This window comes from Fringilla coelebs (genome assembly GCF_963513975.1).
Source record: "Fringilla coelebs genome assembly, chromosome: 5".
Lineage (NCBI taxonomy): Eukaryota > Metazoa > Chordata > Aves > Passeriformes > Fringillidae > Fringilla > Fringilla coelebs.
In genome coordinates this window covers 50,410,763-50,427,754 of record NC_140033.1, presented here as the reverse complement: position 1 = coordinate 50,427,754, position 16,992 = coordinate 50,410,763, and the positions used below count along the sequence as shown (strand labels likewise).

Below are 16,992 nucleotides of genomic sequence, written 5' to 3'. Positions count from 1 at the left end.
CCAGTTTGTTTGCCTGCAGGGCAAGCACCCTCCCAGGGGACTGGCTGTGCTGGAATGCTCAGGCTGCATCCCCTGGAGTGGATGCCACTTGGGAGCTTTCATCTGGAGCCCTGTGTATGCCAGCTCCCCCTTCCCTGAGAGAAGAGTTGCATGGCTCCAGGGCAGAGCGAAGACTTTGCTCTACATTTTAGTGACTGCAAGTTAAAGTCTTCATTTTCTTTCCTCCCCCCTTCACTCTCGTCCTCATAAAAGACACAGGCAACTGGTTTAGAGCCTGAAATAACACCTCACAGGGGACTCGTGAAGATCAGCAAGTTAATCTTTGCTCAGAGCTTCACAAGTGCATGGCACCAGCAGTGCCAAACCACAGGGGCAAGAGGGACACAGAGAGGACCTGACTCTGGTGCTAGCTGCCCATCTGCTCCCACTGACCCCAGCATCAGCAGACTCTGCCTGACCTCATTCCCCAAGAGCCCCAAGCCTCCCAGAGCCACAGACTTCATTTTCCTCTGGCATGCCTCAGGAAAAGCCACCTACCACCACAACCACCACCTCTCCCCAGTGAGGGTATCCAGACACCCCCTTCCTATGGCATCTGCTAATGCTGGCTGCATAACAGGACCCAGGACCATGCAGTTTAAATGAGCACTGCTGTGGCTACCCAAAGCCTCCATCTTCCCCCTGCCAGAGTCTGAACCCACTCTGGGTCCCATGTCAGGGTGAGAACCCCATCTTGCAGGGGCACTGTCCCCTTTCTCCCAGCAGCATGGCTGGGCTCAGTGTCCTTGCTGGCCCCCAGGAGGGTGAGGTAGCTGGCTTCTCACGTCACGCTAACAAGGGCATGGAGGGATGCAAAGCTCTAGGGACCCCAGCCAGACACAATTCAAAACTCAAGTAAGCTTTTCCCGGGAGAAAGCACCCTGACCAGCATCAGTGCTGGGGAGAGCAAGGGACTGAAATCCAGGGGCCAAGTAGAAAAGGGAGGGGACTCAGTCTGTGGCACACTTAGCCTGTCCTCTGCCCACACTTCTTGCTGCCCTACAAGTGCTCCCTCCTTCCCCTGGAGGGCTGGGCATTCGGGTTTCACCTAAAGGAGGAGAAAAATATCCCATTGTGCTTCACCCACACCTTCCCAGTAACACACAAGCACACAGCCTGCCACCCATTCCCATTATGAATGGTATTTAATTCTCCTTTACAGGCGGTTTGCCAATGAAAGGCTCCATTAATAATTTACAAGCAATAAAGAGTACAGCTCCTATAAAACCAGAGTTTGTTGCAACCTGAATGTCACTCCAGCCGCAGTGGGTCACAGGTGTATGAGCCATGCTCCCTGTGCCTTGGGGCCAGAGGCGAGGTAGATGGGAAGAGAGGACCTGGAACACACAGTGCCACCAGGCAGGGGAGATGGTGGTGACAGGAGAAGAGCTGAAGAGCTTGAAATCTGTGCGAGAAATGCTCCTAGGCAGCCTGATCCCACACAGTTCCCCTATGTTCCGTCTGTCAATCTGACCACGTATGAGGACAGCCCAAGGCGACAGGGAACAGCCCACAGGGCTGGTTTCCTCCATGATGGCGGAAGATGCCTTTCCAGTGAAATACAGAAAGCTCAGACAGGGGAGGCACTGTTATCTGTTACTTCCTAGCTCTTGGTGGCCCCCAAGGGGACGAGAAAGGCTACCCTGGGGGGCCTTAGCTACCAGCATCCCCTCAGGGAGGAAGAACACACTACCTGGAAGGCCTTGGAGAGGCAGGGACCTCTGAGAGCAGCTCTTGGGGACAGTAGGTGGCAGGAGCCACTCTGCTACCCCCCCCCCCCACTCAGTCATCGCCCTCCTCAATCCACAGCGGGCGGGTTTGCTCCTGGAAGATGCAGCCGCGAACCACCTTGGGCAGCTCCTGGGCGTGGCTCCAGGTGTGGGGCTCCACTCGGGCCCAGGAGCAGGGCAGGGTGTGGAGAGCCCGCTCCACAGCGCGGCACATCTTCAGCACCTCCGAGTCCCGCTGGCCCGCCTTCCCCAGCAAGCTCCTACGGAAAACAGGGACAAATGTCACCCTTGGCATAAAGAGGTGGCGTGGCAAAACCGCCCAGGAATGCACTCGCACTACAGGATGGAATTGCTTCCCTCACAGCACCGAGCCCAGCACACACATCCAGTGTTCTCGCCTGATCCTTGTTCTGTCTCTGAACAGAGACCAGGGCTTCTCTCTCCTCCCATGACACCATGCCATGCTCTGTCCTCACCTGAGTCCTCTAACGTTCTTCTCAGTGACCTCGACATGGATAACGATGGGGTATATTTCACTTTTAATTAGATCCCTCACACCCTCAACTCCCAGCTCTAGCAGGCAGTGTTTATTCTGGAAAGGAAATTGAATAGATTTACTGATTTAAATGGAGAAAAAATAACCCCAGCCCCTGACAGTTACATTAAATCAAACCCCATACTGTGCAATATCATTGCTTTTCCAATACTAATTCCATTAAAAGTGAGATTTATGGACAGTTCCAACAGAAAAGGGGAGAATTAAAGAGCAGGGTCACCCACTCCATCACTGCCAATCCAACCCAAGAGCTCACTGGACCTCTCTCTCAGCCACAGCTCATCTTCACATCCTCTTTGTCATCGCTGTCACCCACAACCTCACATTTCTGCCCTGAGCAGAGCTGTTGCCACCTTGGTGAAGATGAGGAATGTGAGAGCAGAGAGGTCACTTCTGAGTATGGCATGTCCCACTGCCTCCCCCACAAATCCCCATTACCCACTTATTTCATCTGAGCTCATCAGAGACTCAGGGAAACGTCCATATCTGCTGCTCCACAACTCCACAGCACCTTGACCTGAAACACTCTCCAAATTACACAACCCCCCGAGCAAGCAGCTCCTTTTCTATCACCACACCACTCTCCCTCTTCCCCCAGTCAGCTGCCCCCTCCTCTCCTCCTGTCTGAATGAGCTGCCCCCTCCTGGCCCTTTCTCCCCACACCAAAAGCCTCAGCACCTTCTCCATTGCCTCCCGGATCATGTGGATTCGTCTGCTTTCCCTCTGGTCCTGGGGGGCAGTTCTAGGCACAGGGTGCTCCTGAGTGGGGGTTGTGCCGGGATCCCCTCCTGCCAGCTTCTCTGCAAGCCAAGAGGAAATAGGAAGAGAGAGATGTCAGCCCCTTCTCCCTCCTACATGGACTTTCTACCTCAGATCCCACATGTTGGCTGCTGCACTGGTGCTTATCAAGTTCAGTGTTTACAGATTCTGGAGAGCAAGACTAATTATACAGCATCACACTTTAGGCATGGATCTCCTGCAGCTTTCTGGGAGGCAACAAGCGAGATATCACAGCTGAAGACACCTTGCATGGCAAGAGCAGCACCTTGTATTGTACCACAGCAGCCTAAGCTAGCTCACAGACATTATCCACCCACTGCTACACTGTCCCAACCCCTCCCTAACAGAGCATGGCAGAAAAATAACCACTTTATCCTGCCAGATGGATTTTCTGCAGGGTTTGAGTTCTACACAGGCTTATAGACGGCTCCTGTAAGTGAGCAACACGGCTGGGGAAGCAAGAGGAGTGGGTGTATGCTGGAAGAGTGGGAGGAAAATGGGGATGAGCTCAACCTCCTCTTGCTGGTGGCAGCTTGCTCAGAGGCAGGACAGCACGCAGCAGCCAGCACCAGGAAAGCAGCAGAGAGGTGATGCTGGGACAGAGAACTGGGGGCAGAGCTGGATGCAGCACGGTCAAAGCAAGGAGAGCCAGGTGCCCCTGGTAACTCCCGAAGGAGGATGACACAAAACACACACCCAGACTTGGCTTGGGAGCCACAGGCCCTGCACTCCAGTGTGGCTGAGGCAGGAGCCAGGCTTTACCTGCCCACCATGCTGCTCTAGGCAGCTGCCCACACTGCCACGGAAAGGCTTTTAGGAGCTGCTTGTCCCTAAGATGGAAATAAAGTCATATTTTTAGCAGAAGGCATGTTTGGAACTGGGTCCAGAGCATGTTCCAGTTATCTCAGGTTCCAGGCTGGCTGGGCATCCTCTGCCTGGTGACACAGTACTCCCCAGGCAGACCTAGATCCTGCAAAGCCATGTTTCCTTTGTAGGCAGTAGACTCTCCTGGAAGATTGAAAGAAAATACAGGCAGCAAACAAAAGAGAAATGGCTTGGGGCTCATGGATTATTTTCCTTCCCTCGCAGACACAAAACTAGCAGGGGACAATGGAGTTTTTGCCCTCAGTGTAAGTTCCCAATCACAGTAAAAGCCTGGAAGCAGGTCCCCCCTGTGCAGTGTGAGGGGAACCCTGCAGAGGGCTCAGCAGGACAGGATATATGGCCAAGTCACTCAACTGAGAAGCCCAGCAGCCAGAATTTTCAGAGCCATCCTTCAGCAAACCAGAGATTTTTCACTACCTCCATCATTACCCCGCAAACAAATAAACCAACTCATTTTTCAGTCCTGCAGTTGGTAAAGGGAGAACTCTAAAACACCGGGAAAAGAGAGCACTGGAGAAGTGAGGAGGACGGAGGAAAGAGGGAGTTGTCCTCTCTGAACATTCCCTATGGGAGAAATGCTCTTTCCCCAGCAGCCTCTTCAGCCATGTGTCAGCATCACATCTCCTGGCAAAAGAAGGAGATGTGGTTGGATCCTCCCTTTTTGGGCAGGAAGAGCTGGCATGAAGTCAACCTGCAGATCCCACATCAGCCAGGGTTTTCATCTCTGGGAAGAGCCACCCCGAGCAGAAAGGCAATGCTACACCACCACCCACTCAAGGGAAGAGAAAAGATCCCCATGCCTCAGGTGACCAGAAGGGAGGGCTGGCTTCCCAGGGGGCCAAAGGGATCGGACACAGTTAAAAACAGCAGGGAACATCTTGCAGACATTCAGCCCAAAAAAGTGACCTGTCGACAGGTATTATGTGGGAAGACTGAGAGATTCCCACACACACCCTCTGAAGAGAGACCTCATGGGTTTTCCAAGACTCCCATGAGACCATAACTCAACCTTCCAAGCCCTTCACTGAAATGGACTGAGCAACCACATGTTGCTGCCTACCTGCTGGGCACACGTGGAAGTCCAGGCGAGAGGTGGGCAGGTCCAGCAGGTTCCTGATGAGCCGTGGTGCAATGCAGCTTGGCAACAGCACCACAGGACGGGGTGTCTTGACCACCACAGGGCGCACCAGGCTGTAAGGCTTCAGGTTCGTGTCTGGGTCTGGAAGACAGCATTGAAGCAGAGAAAGTCAAAGGTGAGAACACAGGAGACCAGGACAGCCTACAGACCATGCCATCGTTCTGTACCACCTCATCCTGAATCATGGAGGCACCTACCAAACCATTTTAGGTCCCAGGAGAGACCCTACCCTGGTCACAACACCCACTCATGGACAGATACCCTGGATGTAGACCCCCTGCCTGTTTTCTGGACATGAGTTACACAGCAGTTTATTCTCCACAAAAAGCTGGATGGCCAGGGGACAACTGGGTCTCCAAGGGTGACAGGGCAGGCACAGAGCTAACAGCTCACCTGAGCAGGGGTCCAGCCACAGCTGCTGGGGAGGCTGTTCTGGGCTCCTCTGTGGTTTGGATTTCACCAAGCGCAGTTGGCCTAAGGCCCGTTTCTTTAGCTGAGGAGAAAGTGAGGGCAATTAGGCTGAGAGCAGTGCCCTTTTCACACACATGAAGAACTGGCTGCAGAACATCCTCTAGCAAAAAGGATGGTGCACCCTTACAAAAAGCAATGGATTAGGACTGCCATCCATTAGGTTCAGTCTGGGAAGTGGGGAAGTGGTAGAAAAGCATCCACAGAGCAGTAACACTGCATGGCCTAAAAGCTTTGTTTGCTAACCCATCTGCTGCCACCTCTGTACAAGCTGGTTTACCAACAGAGTGGGGCAGAGTGGGGCACATCTCTGAGGTGGTGAGATGGCCATGGGTGCACACCACGGCTCTCATCACCTGCTTCTTTGGCTTACGGTATTTCTGTGGCCTCTCTGCTGCCCAGGCATCTGGTGCTTCTCCTGGATCTTCAAAAGCTGATGAGCCCTGAAAAGACAGAGAGCTTGCACTCAAGCAACTCCGGAAGCCCCAGGGGCCATAGTGTGCTGGGAATCTCTTCACCAATCCCACGGACCTGCTGAAGCATAGGCATATCAAAGCCCTCACTCAACCTCCCAGTCCCTCCAGGGCTCCCAACACTACCACGCTGGTCCTCGAACAAGACTTAGTCATCCTACACCACCGAGAGGCCAGTCTGCAGCCCCAGCACCACCAGGGGATGGCCAGCACAGACAAGGGGCAGGTAGCCCCTGGCTCCCTCCTCGTGCTGGCTACCTGCTGTAGTTGGGCACCGTGCCCTTGTCCAGGTCCCGCAGGGTCAAGGGGTCGACGCGCGAGCAGTACCACTCCAGGCGGCCCCTGTGCATGGTGTCCGTGACGTGCAGGATCTCGCGACACCTCACGCACAGCGCGTACGGGTCTGACGGCTCCAGCAGCGACACGTTGGTGCGCACGTAGAACGAGTCTCCAGAAAACTTCTTCCCTTCCTCCAGGGCTGCCCGCAGAGGCTGGTACCCTGGAGCATAGAACACAGGTCACCACAGGTGGGGACGCAGTAGACAACAGTCACCAGTAAGAAAGCCAAGTCCCCAGCACAGTTGTGACGCTCTGGATTGGGGTTGGGGTGCAGAGGAGGCAAACAGACAGAAGGTCTGTACCTCTGTCCTGTAACTCAGAGGATGCACAAGTCACACCAGAGAGGGAAAGCTACTGGAGCTATGGCCAACCCCTGTGTCTGACATGGTGGCCTACGACCAAACAGGAGAGGAGAAAGAATAACTGAGATTAATCTCCAGGTTTGAGTAGAGGGCCTAGAAAGGGAGGCAGAGAGCTCAGGTTCGAAGGTGACCTAGCTGCCAGCACCTTACCTTCTAGGTCAAGCTGAAAGATGAGACTAGACGGCTCATCCCAGTGCAGCAGGCTTAGGTAGGCAACCTCCCGTGTGCAGTTCTCCAGGGAAAGCACCTCTTCCTTCAGTGATGGCACCCTCAGCTAGCAAGGACCCGATGCCATTAGACCTAAGGGCTGGAAAAGCAGGCACCCCCCAGGCTCCCTCACCCATCAGGGTTACACAAAAGGTTTTACAGAGTGAGGCAGGTCTGGGGAAAACTGTGTCTGAGGATAAGGCATCCTCAGTCTGCCTCTGGCTCCCTCCTCTGCCTCTGAAATACCTGCTGCCAGCCATCACCCAGCCTGGATGGTGGGCTGTCATGAAAGGAAATGTGTGTGTGCATGAACGTGTGTGGGAGCAGGAGCACTGGCTTGTTTTCAGTGGGATACAGGTGGGATATTAATTCAAGTAGTGCAGCTGTATTTCAAGTAGTGTCATTCTTGGCAAAACAAATGCCCTTCCCTCCTTCCAGGAGCTTTCTTCAGAGCAATTATTCTCTATAACTCAGGAGGGTCACAAAGGCCTGAGAAATCTTGCTCCAGAATTGATTGGTTTGCAATGGGCATGTGCAGGATGCAGGATGCAAACCGCTCTGAAAAGGCACAAGGTGACAGACACAAAGGTGAGGGACACAAAGGTGTACTGGCATCTTAATTGTGTGACTCATTTTTGTTTCTCCCTTCCCACAGCTCAAGGAAGGGTTTCAGAAGGTCTTGGCATTTTTACATGCACAGGTACACTCAAGTACTGTGAGACCTGGGTGGGTGTTTGTGCTGTGTAAAGCTCTAGACAGGGAGCAGCCCCAGAAAACAAGAGAAATGGAGGTGGACTTCAAGCTGGGGAGAGGTCATCTTGCACTGGGGATCACTGTGCACTCCTTGCATCACCTCAGGTGCTTTGCAAAGCCACAAAAGGAGCCCATTCCCAGACTCACCTCAAGGAGCCGGCACCCTTCCCTGAGTCCTGCTTTTTCAACCCTTGAGCCCGGCTTGACCCACTGGACATAAATTCCTGTCCTGTTCCCTCCAAGGATGGAGATGTCTGCTCCAAGCCTCTTCTCCTGGGGTGAGGGGTGGCTGGGATGACCCACATTAGTGAGCTGCACCACCAGTGACCTGCCAAGGAGAAATGCCAAGTCTGGCAATTGAGCTTTACTGCCTTTTCTAAGAGCCTGTCCCCCATGCCTTGTGTCCAGCTACAGCAGCACGGAGCTTGTGACTCACCAGGGCACACAGAGCTGACAAAGTCCCACAGCCCCTTCTATCCCACAAGCGCCACCAAGAAAACCAAGCTGGACTCCCACAGTCCCTCCCTACCTAGACACTTGCATGTCCAGCCCAGAGAAACATCTCCACCCCTGCCATAACCAATAGGATGGTGCAAAAAACTGAAGCCAGAACTGTAAGATCTTCATTTCTCTCCTCTCCCACTAGCAAGAAAGGGCTGCAACTGCAAGGGAGGGGCAGAAAGGAAGGTCTCCCAAGCGTGGTCCCTGGCACCACAAAATGCCCCCTTCAAGCACCACCAACAGAATGCCCAGCTCAGAGAGCAGCAGTCACCTCCTAGTGACCTCCTTGCGGCTGGAAAGCGTGGACAAGCAGATCTCCGACTTCACCCTGGTGTAGGTGCTGCTGGAAGAAGAGGAGAAGGCCCCCAGCAAGGTGCCAGGAAAACTGCTGCCTAGGAAAAAGCAAAAAGGGAGAAGGCGCACTTTACCTGTGCTAATGCTACAGGGAGCTCCTGTTCTGGGGGTGACAAGGGTCTGCCATCCTCTCCTGCCATTTTCTAGCATCTGACTGGGAGACTTACAACCCATCACACAGGTAGTAGCAGGTGAAGGGAGCATCCAGTAACACCTCAGGGCAAAAGTATTTCCCTCTTCTATTATTCCCTCAACAGCTCTCCATGAGCCAAACAGAGCTGATGCAAATAGCTACCTGCTCTGCAGAGGAAAAGCCAGCTTTTCCAGCTGCTGTGCCTGACAAGGCACGGGGGGATATGAGGGCCTATAGTACCATGCTACAGGTTCATAGCCCTCACAATGAGCTGCACAAACCAGAGGTGTGAGGGAGGGTCACTTGTCCAACCCCTCTCCCCACAGCCCCCACTTATTTTTAGCCAACCCAATGAGGAAAGCCTTGTACCTGTTCCATCATCAATGCTGCTAAAGGAGCCACAGGACAAGCTAAAAAGGAGACACAAAATGGATCTGTAAGGTAGTAGCTTTTCCAAAGCCTGCTTGCATCCCATTCTCAATCTCAGCTCCACAGACTTCCCCACCACCCCCAAGCACCCCTGGAGCCACCACACAACTTCCAGACAGCCTTTCCACTCAGTTCCCACTCCAGGTTCTCTCCTAACCCCGCCAGGCATCTCTTCCTGGACCCCAGACCCCCACAGAGGAGCCAAGCAGCCCTCAGCAATCACCTTTTGTGGGGCATGCACCTCTCTTCCCGCTGCCGACGGAGGATGGAGCCGATGCAGGGAGGGAAGGGGAAGGTGGAAAGACGGTTGATATCCTTCTCGCTGTCAGGAGTCTCGTCCTTGGGCAGAGTGAGAGACATGCTTGCTAACACCAACACCCAGCACCACTTCTCCCCTCCCTTCAGGCCAAGGGAGCAAACTGCTCCTTGGTTACCACAACCCTCTTTAGGATAATCCACATCCCTCCAAATTCACAGGGGCACCTTGTTTTCCCAAGCAGATAGCTCAGCTAGAGATCCATGACACTACATCCCCATCTTTTTGCAAAGCACAAGCTGTGGGAGCAGTAGCAGATGAACAGACTATCCAACCCTTGTCCTTATGCTCCTGGTTTAGCAACCACACACCCAGAGGTGTGAGTAACCCGTGGGACTGCCTATTTCAGGGTGCTCTGGCATGACAGTTCAAGGAGTCAAAGGAAAGAAACTGACTCCCTTAAAAACAACACGATGCTGCTATGGGGTTCAAAAGAGTCTGGATTTCTCCTCCAGCATGCATACATTAAACAGTATTTTAGGGAGGACAGCATGTTACATGAGGCTGTCATATGGAATGAAGGGTTTTCACACACTTTAGGGCAGCATTGGCCAGTTTGTTAGAGACTGAGAGCTTTGCATCTGAGATCTGCTCACCCCTTACACACCACCCCACACCAAGTCACAACCTCATGATGAAGCCACTCCAATGCCTGTGTGCCCTTCCTGAGCAGTGTCTCCACTGACCTCAGCTGAGGGCCAGCCTCACGTGGTCAAGCACTCACCATGCTCTGAATGGCTGAATCCCCTGGGAATGGGGTAACAGAAGTCCCCAGGCTATCCATGAGTCCATTTGCAGGGTTGTCTATGAGGCTCCAGGTGCTGCTGAGGTTGGAGCAGAGGGAGTAGGAAGAGCTGCACATCTGGGAAAGAAGGGACTCCATCATTCCATTTGCATCCTCCAGAAACCAGTCCTGACCCCTTTGCCTTCCCTCTTTCCCCTTCCTTCTAGCCACCCTCACCTTGCTGAGGCTGCGGCTGCCTTGGCAGCGCTGCAGCTGTGCCTCCAGTGTGCTGTTCAGCCCTTCTGCCTGGCTCAGCTTGCTTAGGAGCTCATCCCGCTCCTCCTCCAGGGCCCGCACTCGTTTGCGGTACTGGTCCTTCTCAATCAGGCTCTGGGAGTATTGGAGCTGCACCCCATCACGGCTCTGGATGGCCTGCAAGGAGCCAGAGAGCGAGAAAAGACACAGAACTGCACTGCTGATCCACACCTCCCACCCTGGCATGGCTGCACGAGATCCACTGGGGAAGGAGAGGTATCCAGAGCCCTGTTCTTGCTGAGCAGTCAAAAGCAATTTACCTGGTCCCGCTCTTTTTCGATCTCCTCCAGCTGCAGCAGCACTGTGTTCATACGATGCTTGTAGAGATCACAGTCCTTCTGCAGCGTTCGGTATTTCAGCTGCAGATCTTCCACCTCCTGGAGGTACTGGTAACAGCAAGCAATGAGCATTAGCTTTCCTGAAAGCAACTGCCTTACAGCATCCCTCCCCTCTCTTCCAGGCCCTGCTTGGTGTGCAGGGACAGAGGCCGTGATGAATGCTCTACCTTATCCCTCAGCTCTTCGGCCCACTGCAGCTCATTCTGCAGGGAGTTGAGTTTCTGACAGAGATCCTGCCGGTCGTCTTGGGCTTCTTTCCAATCGTGCTCCAGGATGTCCAGAAGGATCTGCTCAGAGCCTGGCACTGGACCCTCACCAGGTTTCTAAGAGGCAAGAGGGCACTGTAACTGCACCACAAGCACCAAGGGAGCAACCGAGCAGGGCAGTGACTGGCAGATTGGCACAACTGCCATCATCATGCAGCATCAATCTGCTGTGCACTCCAAGGCACAGAGTCACACCTGTGAGCCCAACCAAGAATTACAGAGCTGGAAAAAAGCACCCGTCACTACCTGGATGCAATGGCAGCCACCACAGCCAAGCAACATGCTTGGAGGATGGGACAGGCCAGCCCAAACCAACAATTTCCCCATCTTTCCAGTGGCTATATAAACATCACCGGAGATGGCCCAGGAAGGGAGGTGACCTGGAGCCTGCCCTGCCCTGGCAGGTACCTGCAGCATCCCCTGCAGCTCCTGCAGCGATGCTGTGAGCCGCTGGTTCTCAGCCCACAGCTCAGACATGGTGTCAGGGTGGCCCCGCTCCTCCACCTCTCGCTGGGGCGCCGCCGACGCCTGTTTCCGCAGCAGGCTGCACTCCTCCTCCAGGCTGGAGACTTTGCATTTCAGCTGGTCCACCTGCAACCCAGGGAAGAGACAGTCTGACACACAGGGCCCTGCACCACTGCCTTACTAGGAGACCGAAGCAGAGAAGGTGCAGAGAAGAAAACAGGTCTGGAGGCGAGTAAGGCACAGGAGGCAACCACAGGCAACCATGTGAAGGAGTATCCTACTGCTGGGCCGAGGTTAGCAGTACAGCTGCAATCAAAAGCTTCTCCCTCAGGGAAAGGAGGAAGGCACACTTGCATAATCATATTCAGATCATCTCTTGGTGTAACAACTTTCTTGCTACCCTGGGGCATCCACAGTGCAGCTGCCTTGACCGTCGGTGGACGGGGGACCTCTGGTGCACTGCCAGGGCCAGCAGCTGTGAATATCTCAAAGATTCCTAGAGCAGCTGTGAAACAACATCACAGCAGCAAAATCCACTGGAGGCTACTCAGTGTGGGAGGCCACCTCTGGCCTGGGAGGTGTTTGAGGTTCAAGCTGCTGGAGGCAGCAGAACAGGGCAGTTCTACAGTACTACAGGGGCATCATCATTCCCTAGCCTACTCCCACATTCCTCACCAACAGGAGACAGGAGAGGTCAGTGATTTTAAGAATAAGAAAAGTCCTCCCAGACCTGTAATGACTAATAAGATTGATCAGAGAACCAATTTCACAGGTAAGTAAGGCTTTGAGAGGAAATAGGACAGGAGAAGCCTATTAAAGCCATCAAGAAGCATTGCCAAAATTGCCTAGGAGGGATTCAGGAACTGAATTACTTCTGTGAATGTGCCCAAAAAACCTACAATGACTTTTGGGGACCAGACAGTTCTGGACCCAAGAGTCAGGAGGGGAAGGCAAGCTGAGAGGCTGCTTCCAGGGGGATTTCTTCAGCTCACAGTTACTTCAAGTGATTCACCTCCTTGCTCAGGGGAGGCCCAGGGGAGCCTGGCATTGTCAGGAATACCAGAAAAAAAAAGGTAGGGGAGGATCCTACCACTGGCAGAACAGAATAAGGTATGAAAGGAAATCACAAGGCTGTGTGAGAGGTCCAGGTCCAGACTGGTAGGGGGAATGCCAGGAGGCAGCAGAGCACTTAAAAATGTGGGTTATTAATAGGTCCAAGGTAGGGCTGTCCTTGCCCAGGCAGGAAATGGGTGCATGTTTGTGGGAGGTGAGAGCCTGGCAGCTGGAGTGCAGTGTCACGAATTCCTGCAGCTATGCAGGGCATGAGTCTTACAAACGTCATGAGAGACACCAGGAGGCGGTGGGGAGTGGCAGGGGGAATGGAGTCTGGGCCAAAAGGCTCCTAAGCTCAGCAAGGCAGGCTGGGCAGCTCCAGGCAGCACACATACACACCCAGTGTGGGTGGCTGCACAGCCAGTGGCCTCCCTAGGGAGAGGAAAACGCAAACCCTTGAAGGGGAAAAAGTAAATACAGACACACAGCTTGACAGCATGGAGCTGCCTGCTGCCTGCCTGCACTGCCCAGAGAGCAGTGCAGGCAGCCCAGGGCAGCAAGCACAGGCAGGAGCACACAGGGCATCCCGTGGTGCCAGCAGCCAGGCTGAGTATCAAGGGATGGCAGGGAAGGCATCAGCCCTGGTTCTGGCTCCTCTAGAGATATAACTCCAACTACACCAGTTGGCAGGAGCTGGTGATGTATCTCCAGCTGCCCCCGGGCAGTGGCAAGCCTCCTGCACTGTGCCCATGCCTCAACCTCTCTGCAGGGCACATTTCCACCAAGAGCAGGGCAGGATCCCCACCACACATCCTGTGTGCCACCAGCTCCTCCACGCTCGCAAGCCGCCACGTGCAGACATCCGTGCGCATCCCTCTGGGCCATCAGAGCCCCACCACATCCCGCTGCCCACCCTGTGCTCCCCAGGATCCCACCAGCAGCTGCAGGTCCCTGCTCCGCAGCACGGCCACGTTCTTCTCCTCGCAGAGCTGCGCGTAGCGCATGGCCATCATGTAGTTCTCGTCCTTCAGCCTCAGCAGCTCCACGCTGTTGGAGTCCCACTCCTCTCTCAGCCGCTGGCAGCGCTCCTGCACCTTCAGGAGCTCCTTCAGCTGCTGCTCCAGCCGGACCTGCTCTTGCTCCAATGCCTGGTTTTTCACCTGGAGCTGATGTTCCTTCAGCAGGTGCTCTTTCCGTTGAGCCCTCACTTTCTTCACCTCCATCATCAGGAACTGAGTTAGTCCCTCAGGGCCTTCCTCATCTGGGGAGAGACAAAGGAGAACCTGTTCCTGGCTGCTGAAACAGGGGTAACCCCAAGAAACAGATTTGCCCAATGCTCTGTTTTCCACCAAGAGGTGACAAGTTCTCCTGAGGGTTTGCAGCCCTTGCTGTCCCAGGCTTATGGCAGCAGTCTGTCCCACCTGTATACAGGGCCCCCTCCCTGCCAGTTCCAGAGTACAGAACTGTCAGGATTCCACACACATCGCCAGCACAAACCCAATTTTTAAGCAGATGCATGAACTTGCACAAAATTTTCTGGCCCTTCCCATGCAAGCAGCAGCTGAAGGGAGAACAGAGCACCTGCTCCTACCCAGGATCATAGAGCAGCGCTGGGCTGGCTCCCTCCCCGTGAGCCGTGTGTAGTGCTCTGGGTAGTAAAACTCCAAGGATTCCAGGAAGGCTTCATAGCCTCGCTTTCCACGGCGCCGAAGGATGTCCATCAGGTAACCTGGAAGAACAGATAAAGAGCTAGGATGAATTCCCTGCAAAACAGAGAACACTGTGTATCCTCACTTCATGATGTGAAAATAGCACCTCCATCAGTTCTACTTCCATCCACAAAAATGGGAAAGGCTAGAGGAGAGAGAATGAGGTGAGAGCACTGCCCTCTTCTGTGTGCATGCAGGGGGAGGCCCTGGCTACAGAGCACCTCAGAGAACAACAAAGCTGAGGGAGCAGCGCAGCGTGTGTAGCATCCACTCTGTGTCAAAACCACGTTATCCCCCCAAACCAGGCCCAGCCAAGTGCAAGTTTGTGTCTTCTCCCACCTGTCTGGTTGCTCTTGCAAGGGAATCGGCAGGAGTTCAGCACCTCCTCCTCATCCTGCTCGTCTATGACGCGGCACTGGCGCAGGTACGGCGTCAGCTTGGCCGGGTTCAGGGAGCGGGTCAGCTGGTGTCGGGCACTCTCAATCTTCTCCCAGAGGGTGTCTTCCTCCTCCTCCTGCTCTGAGAGGCTGCTGGCTTGGAGAGGCGCATTCTCCACGGCTGGAAGGATAAAAGGAAAGGAGAAAATGATGAGGAATGATGGAGAAGCACACATAGAGGGCATAAGTAGGCACGGGACAACATGAGTTGAGGTATGATCCTGCAAATGATCCATTTGTCCAATCTTGCAAATGGGACTCAGACACATTAGAAAATATTTTACATCCAAATGGATTCAGCAGCATCTTAAGTGTTCACCTAGAGCCTTAGATATGTAGAAGACAAGTGGTGCATAAGGGATTTAGAAGCCTATATAGTAGGAAGTCTAGAGAAGATATAACCCTTCTCTCTCAAATATTCTTAAATCCCCCCAGCCATCACACACCCTCCCTTTTGTCCCATCCCTGAGAATGAGAAACTCTCAGGACCAAGAATTTTTGCAGCCTGGGACATGCTTTCTCATCCTTGGGGCTGGAAAGCATCCAGCAAATGAATCCCTGGCACTGTGCACCAAGCAGTGGTGACCAAACAAGTTCTCAAGGGCACCATCCCACAGAAAAGCTTGGCTACAGGTACTGGAATCAGCAAGGAATCACATGAGCATATCTTTGGTGTATCTTCCACACAGCTGTACGGAGCCCTGAAAATATGTAGAAACAAGCAAGCACTCTGCCAACCAAATAAAGGACGAGAGAACCCCTCAAGTGAATGGGCCAAAACCTCTCAGAGCCATGGTGAACCTGCTCCACTAAGGCCTACAAGCTGTGATGGAGCAGGTATGCGCAATGTGCTCTCTCCAGCTATGGATCAACTCAAACAGTGTGATCTGTTTTCACTTGAGGAATGAAGTCTGCTTCACAAGCCAGCACAAATCCTTTCAGCTGTCAAGGCAAAGGACAGCAAAAATCTCCTGAGACTCTGAAGTCATTTCTCCTCCAACGTGTGCACGGTTACCTGCTGCTGTGGTGCTGGCATTAAGTCCAGCTTTGGGAGCCAAGGCACACAAACATCCCCAGGGGCAGGGCAGAGGTTTACATTCCATGGGGAAAGGAAATGTCCTAGTCTTTTCCTTTTCTTTGGAAATTTGAGGGTGGAGTTCTGTTTGTTGGTTTCATTTTGGTTTTTTCTTTTTTTTTACTTGTGGTGCAAATTATGGCATGCCTTTTCAGACTGACAGCCAGCACAACAAGAAGGATGGCTAAGAGAGCTGTGCAGATCCTCCAGATACAAACACAGGAGGCTTGGGGTCTGATGGGTGGAAGATAGCAGGAACAGAGAATTGTTGACACCACAAAAGATTCCCAAGTGTCTTATTTTCTGCACCAAAGAGTTTAGGAGCCTAAATACAAATACAGATACGGATTGGTTTACGTTGAATAAAACCAGTGTCTCATGCAGAAACTGAACTCTCATTTGAGACTCGTCAGACAGATGGAGGCATGCTGGAGGGGGACGCAGCAGCAGGTCACAGAAGTTGAGCCGTTTCAAACTCCACAGCAGATTTGTCCCTTTAAGTCAAACTCTTTCTCCAAGAAACTCAAGCCGGCTGTACAAGCCGCGACCAGCTTCTCGGCAGGCGGGCTCGGCAGAGGTGGAAAGGGAGAGGGAGGGAGAGAACGAGAGGGGAGGGGTGGGCGGAAGGTTCCAGAGCCGGCAGCCCCGCTCCCGCCCGGGGTGCCCCCCTCCCGCGGCGGGCGGAGGGAGCGCTTCCCTTTCGCCGGGCTCAAGGCGCTCTTCGAGAAATGCCGAGCCGGAGGCCATTCCTGAGGAGGGGCTGGCCAAGAGGACAAGAAGCGCAGACATCCCCCGCCACCACCACCGCTCCCGACCGGTGCGAAACTCACGTCCCGGGGCGATGCCGACGAGCAGCCGCCGCCTCCGCGGCACAGGGGCCCGGCGGGGCTCGCCGCCCCCGGACCCCGTTCCCGGCCGGGGCTCGCCCTTACCTGCCATCCCCGCTCCCCGCTCCGCTCGCCGCTGCCGCCTCGCCGCCCCGGCAGGTGTGTCTGAAGCGCCCTGCCCACCCCCCGCACTTTCCCACCCTCTTTCCCTGCCTCCCTCCCTCTCCTTCCCTCCCTCGTCCAGCCGGCTGGAGAGAAGCCGGCACCCCCGGGCTATGCAGAGCTTAGCTCGGCCCTCCTCCGGGGGTCGCGGGGCACTC

General features: G+C 54.1%; 1 protein-coding gene across 1 annotated transcript; it reads right to left on the bottom strand.

Moving 5' to 3' along the window:
• Window positions 1–1,283: 1,283 nt before the first annotated feature.
• On the bottom strand, window positions 1,284–15,076 carry CARD10 (caspase recruitment domain family member 10; the record flags this gene model as incomplete). The annotated part of the gene is given in 21 exon segments (XM_084206609.1): window positions 1,284–2,029; window positions 2,246–2,361; window positions 3,004–3,125; window positions 5,051–5,209; window positions 5,522–5,621; window positions 5,970–6,039; window positions 6,328–6,568; window positions 6,921–7,044; window positions 7,878–8,058; window positions 8,503–8,623; window positions 9,088–9,128; window positions 9,371–9,486; window positions 10,188–10,325; window positions 10,425–10,619; window positions 10,763–10,888; window positions 11,008–11,163; window positions 11,515–11,697; window positions 13,560–13,885; window positions 14,216–14,353; window positions 14,673–14,977; window positions 14,979–15,076. Coding segments are annotated over 21 exon segments (3,264 nt in total). The 3' UTR covers window positions 1,284–1,821.
• Window positions 15,077–16,992: the final 1,916 nt, after the last annotated feature.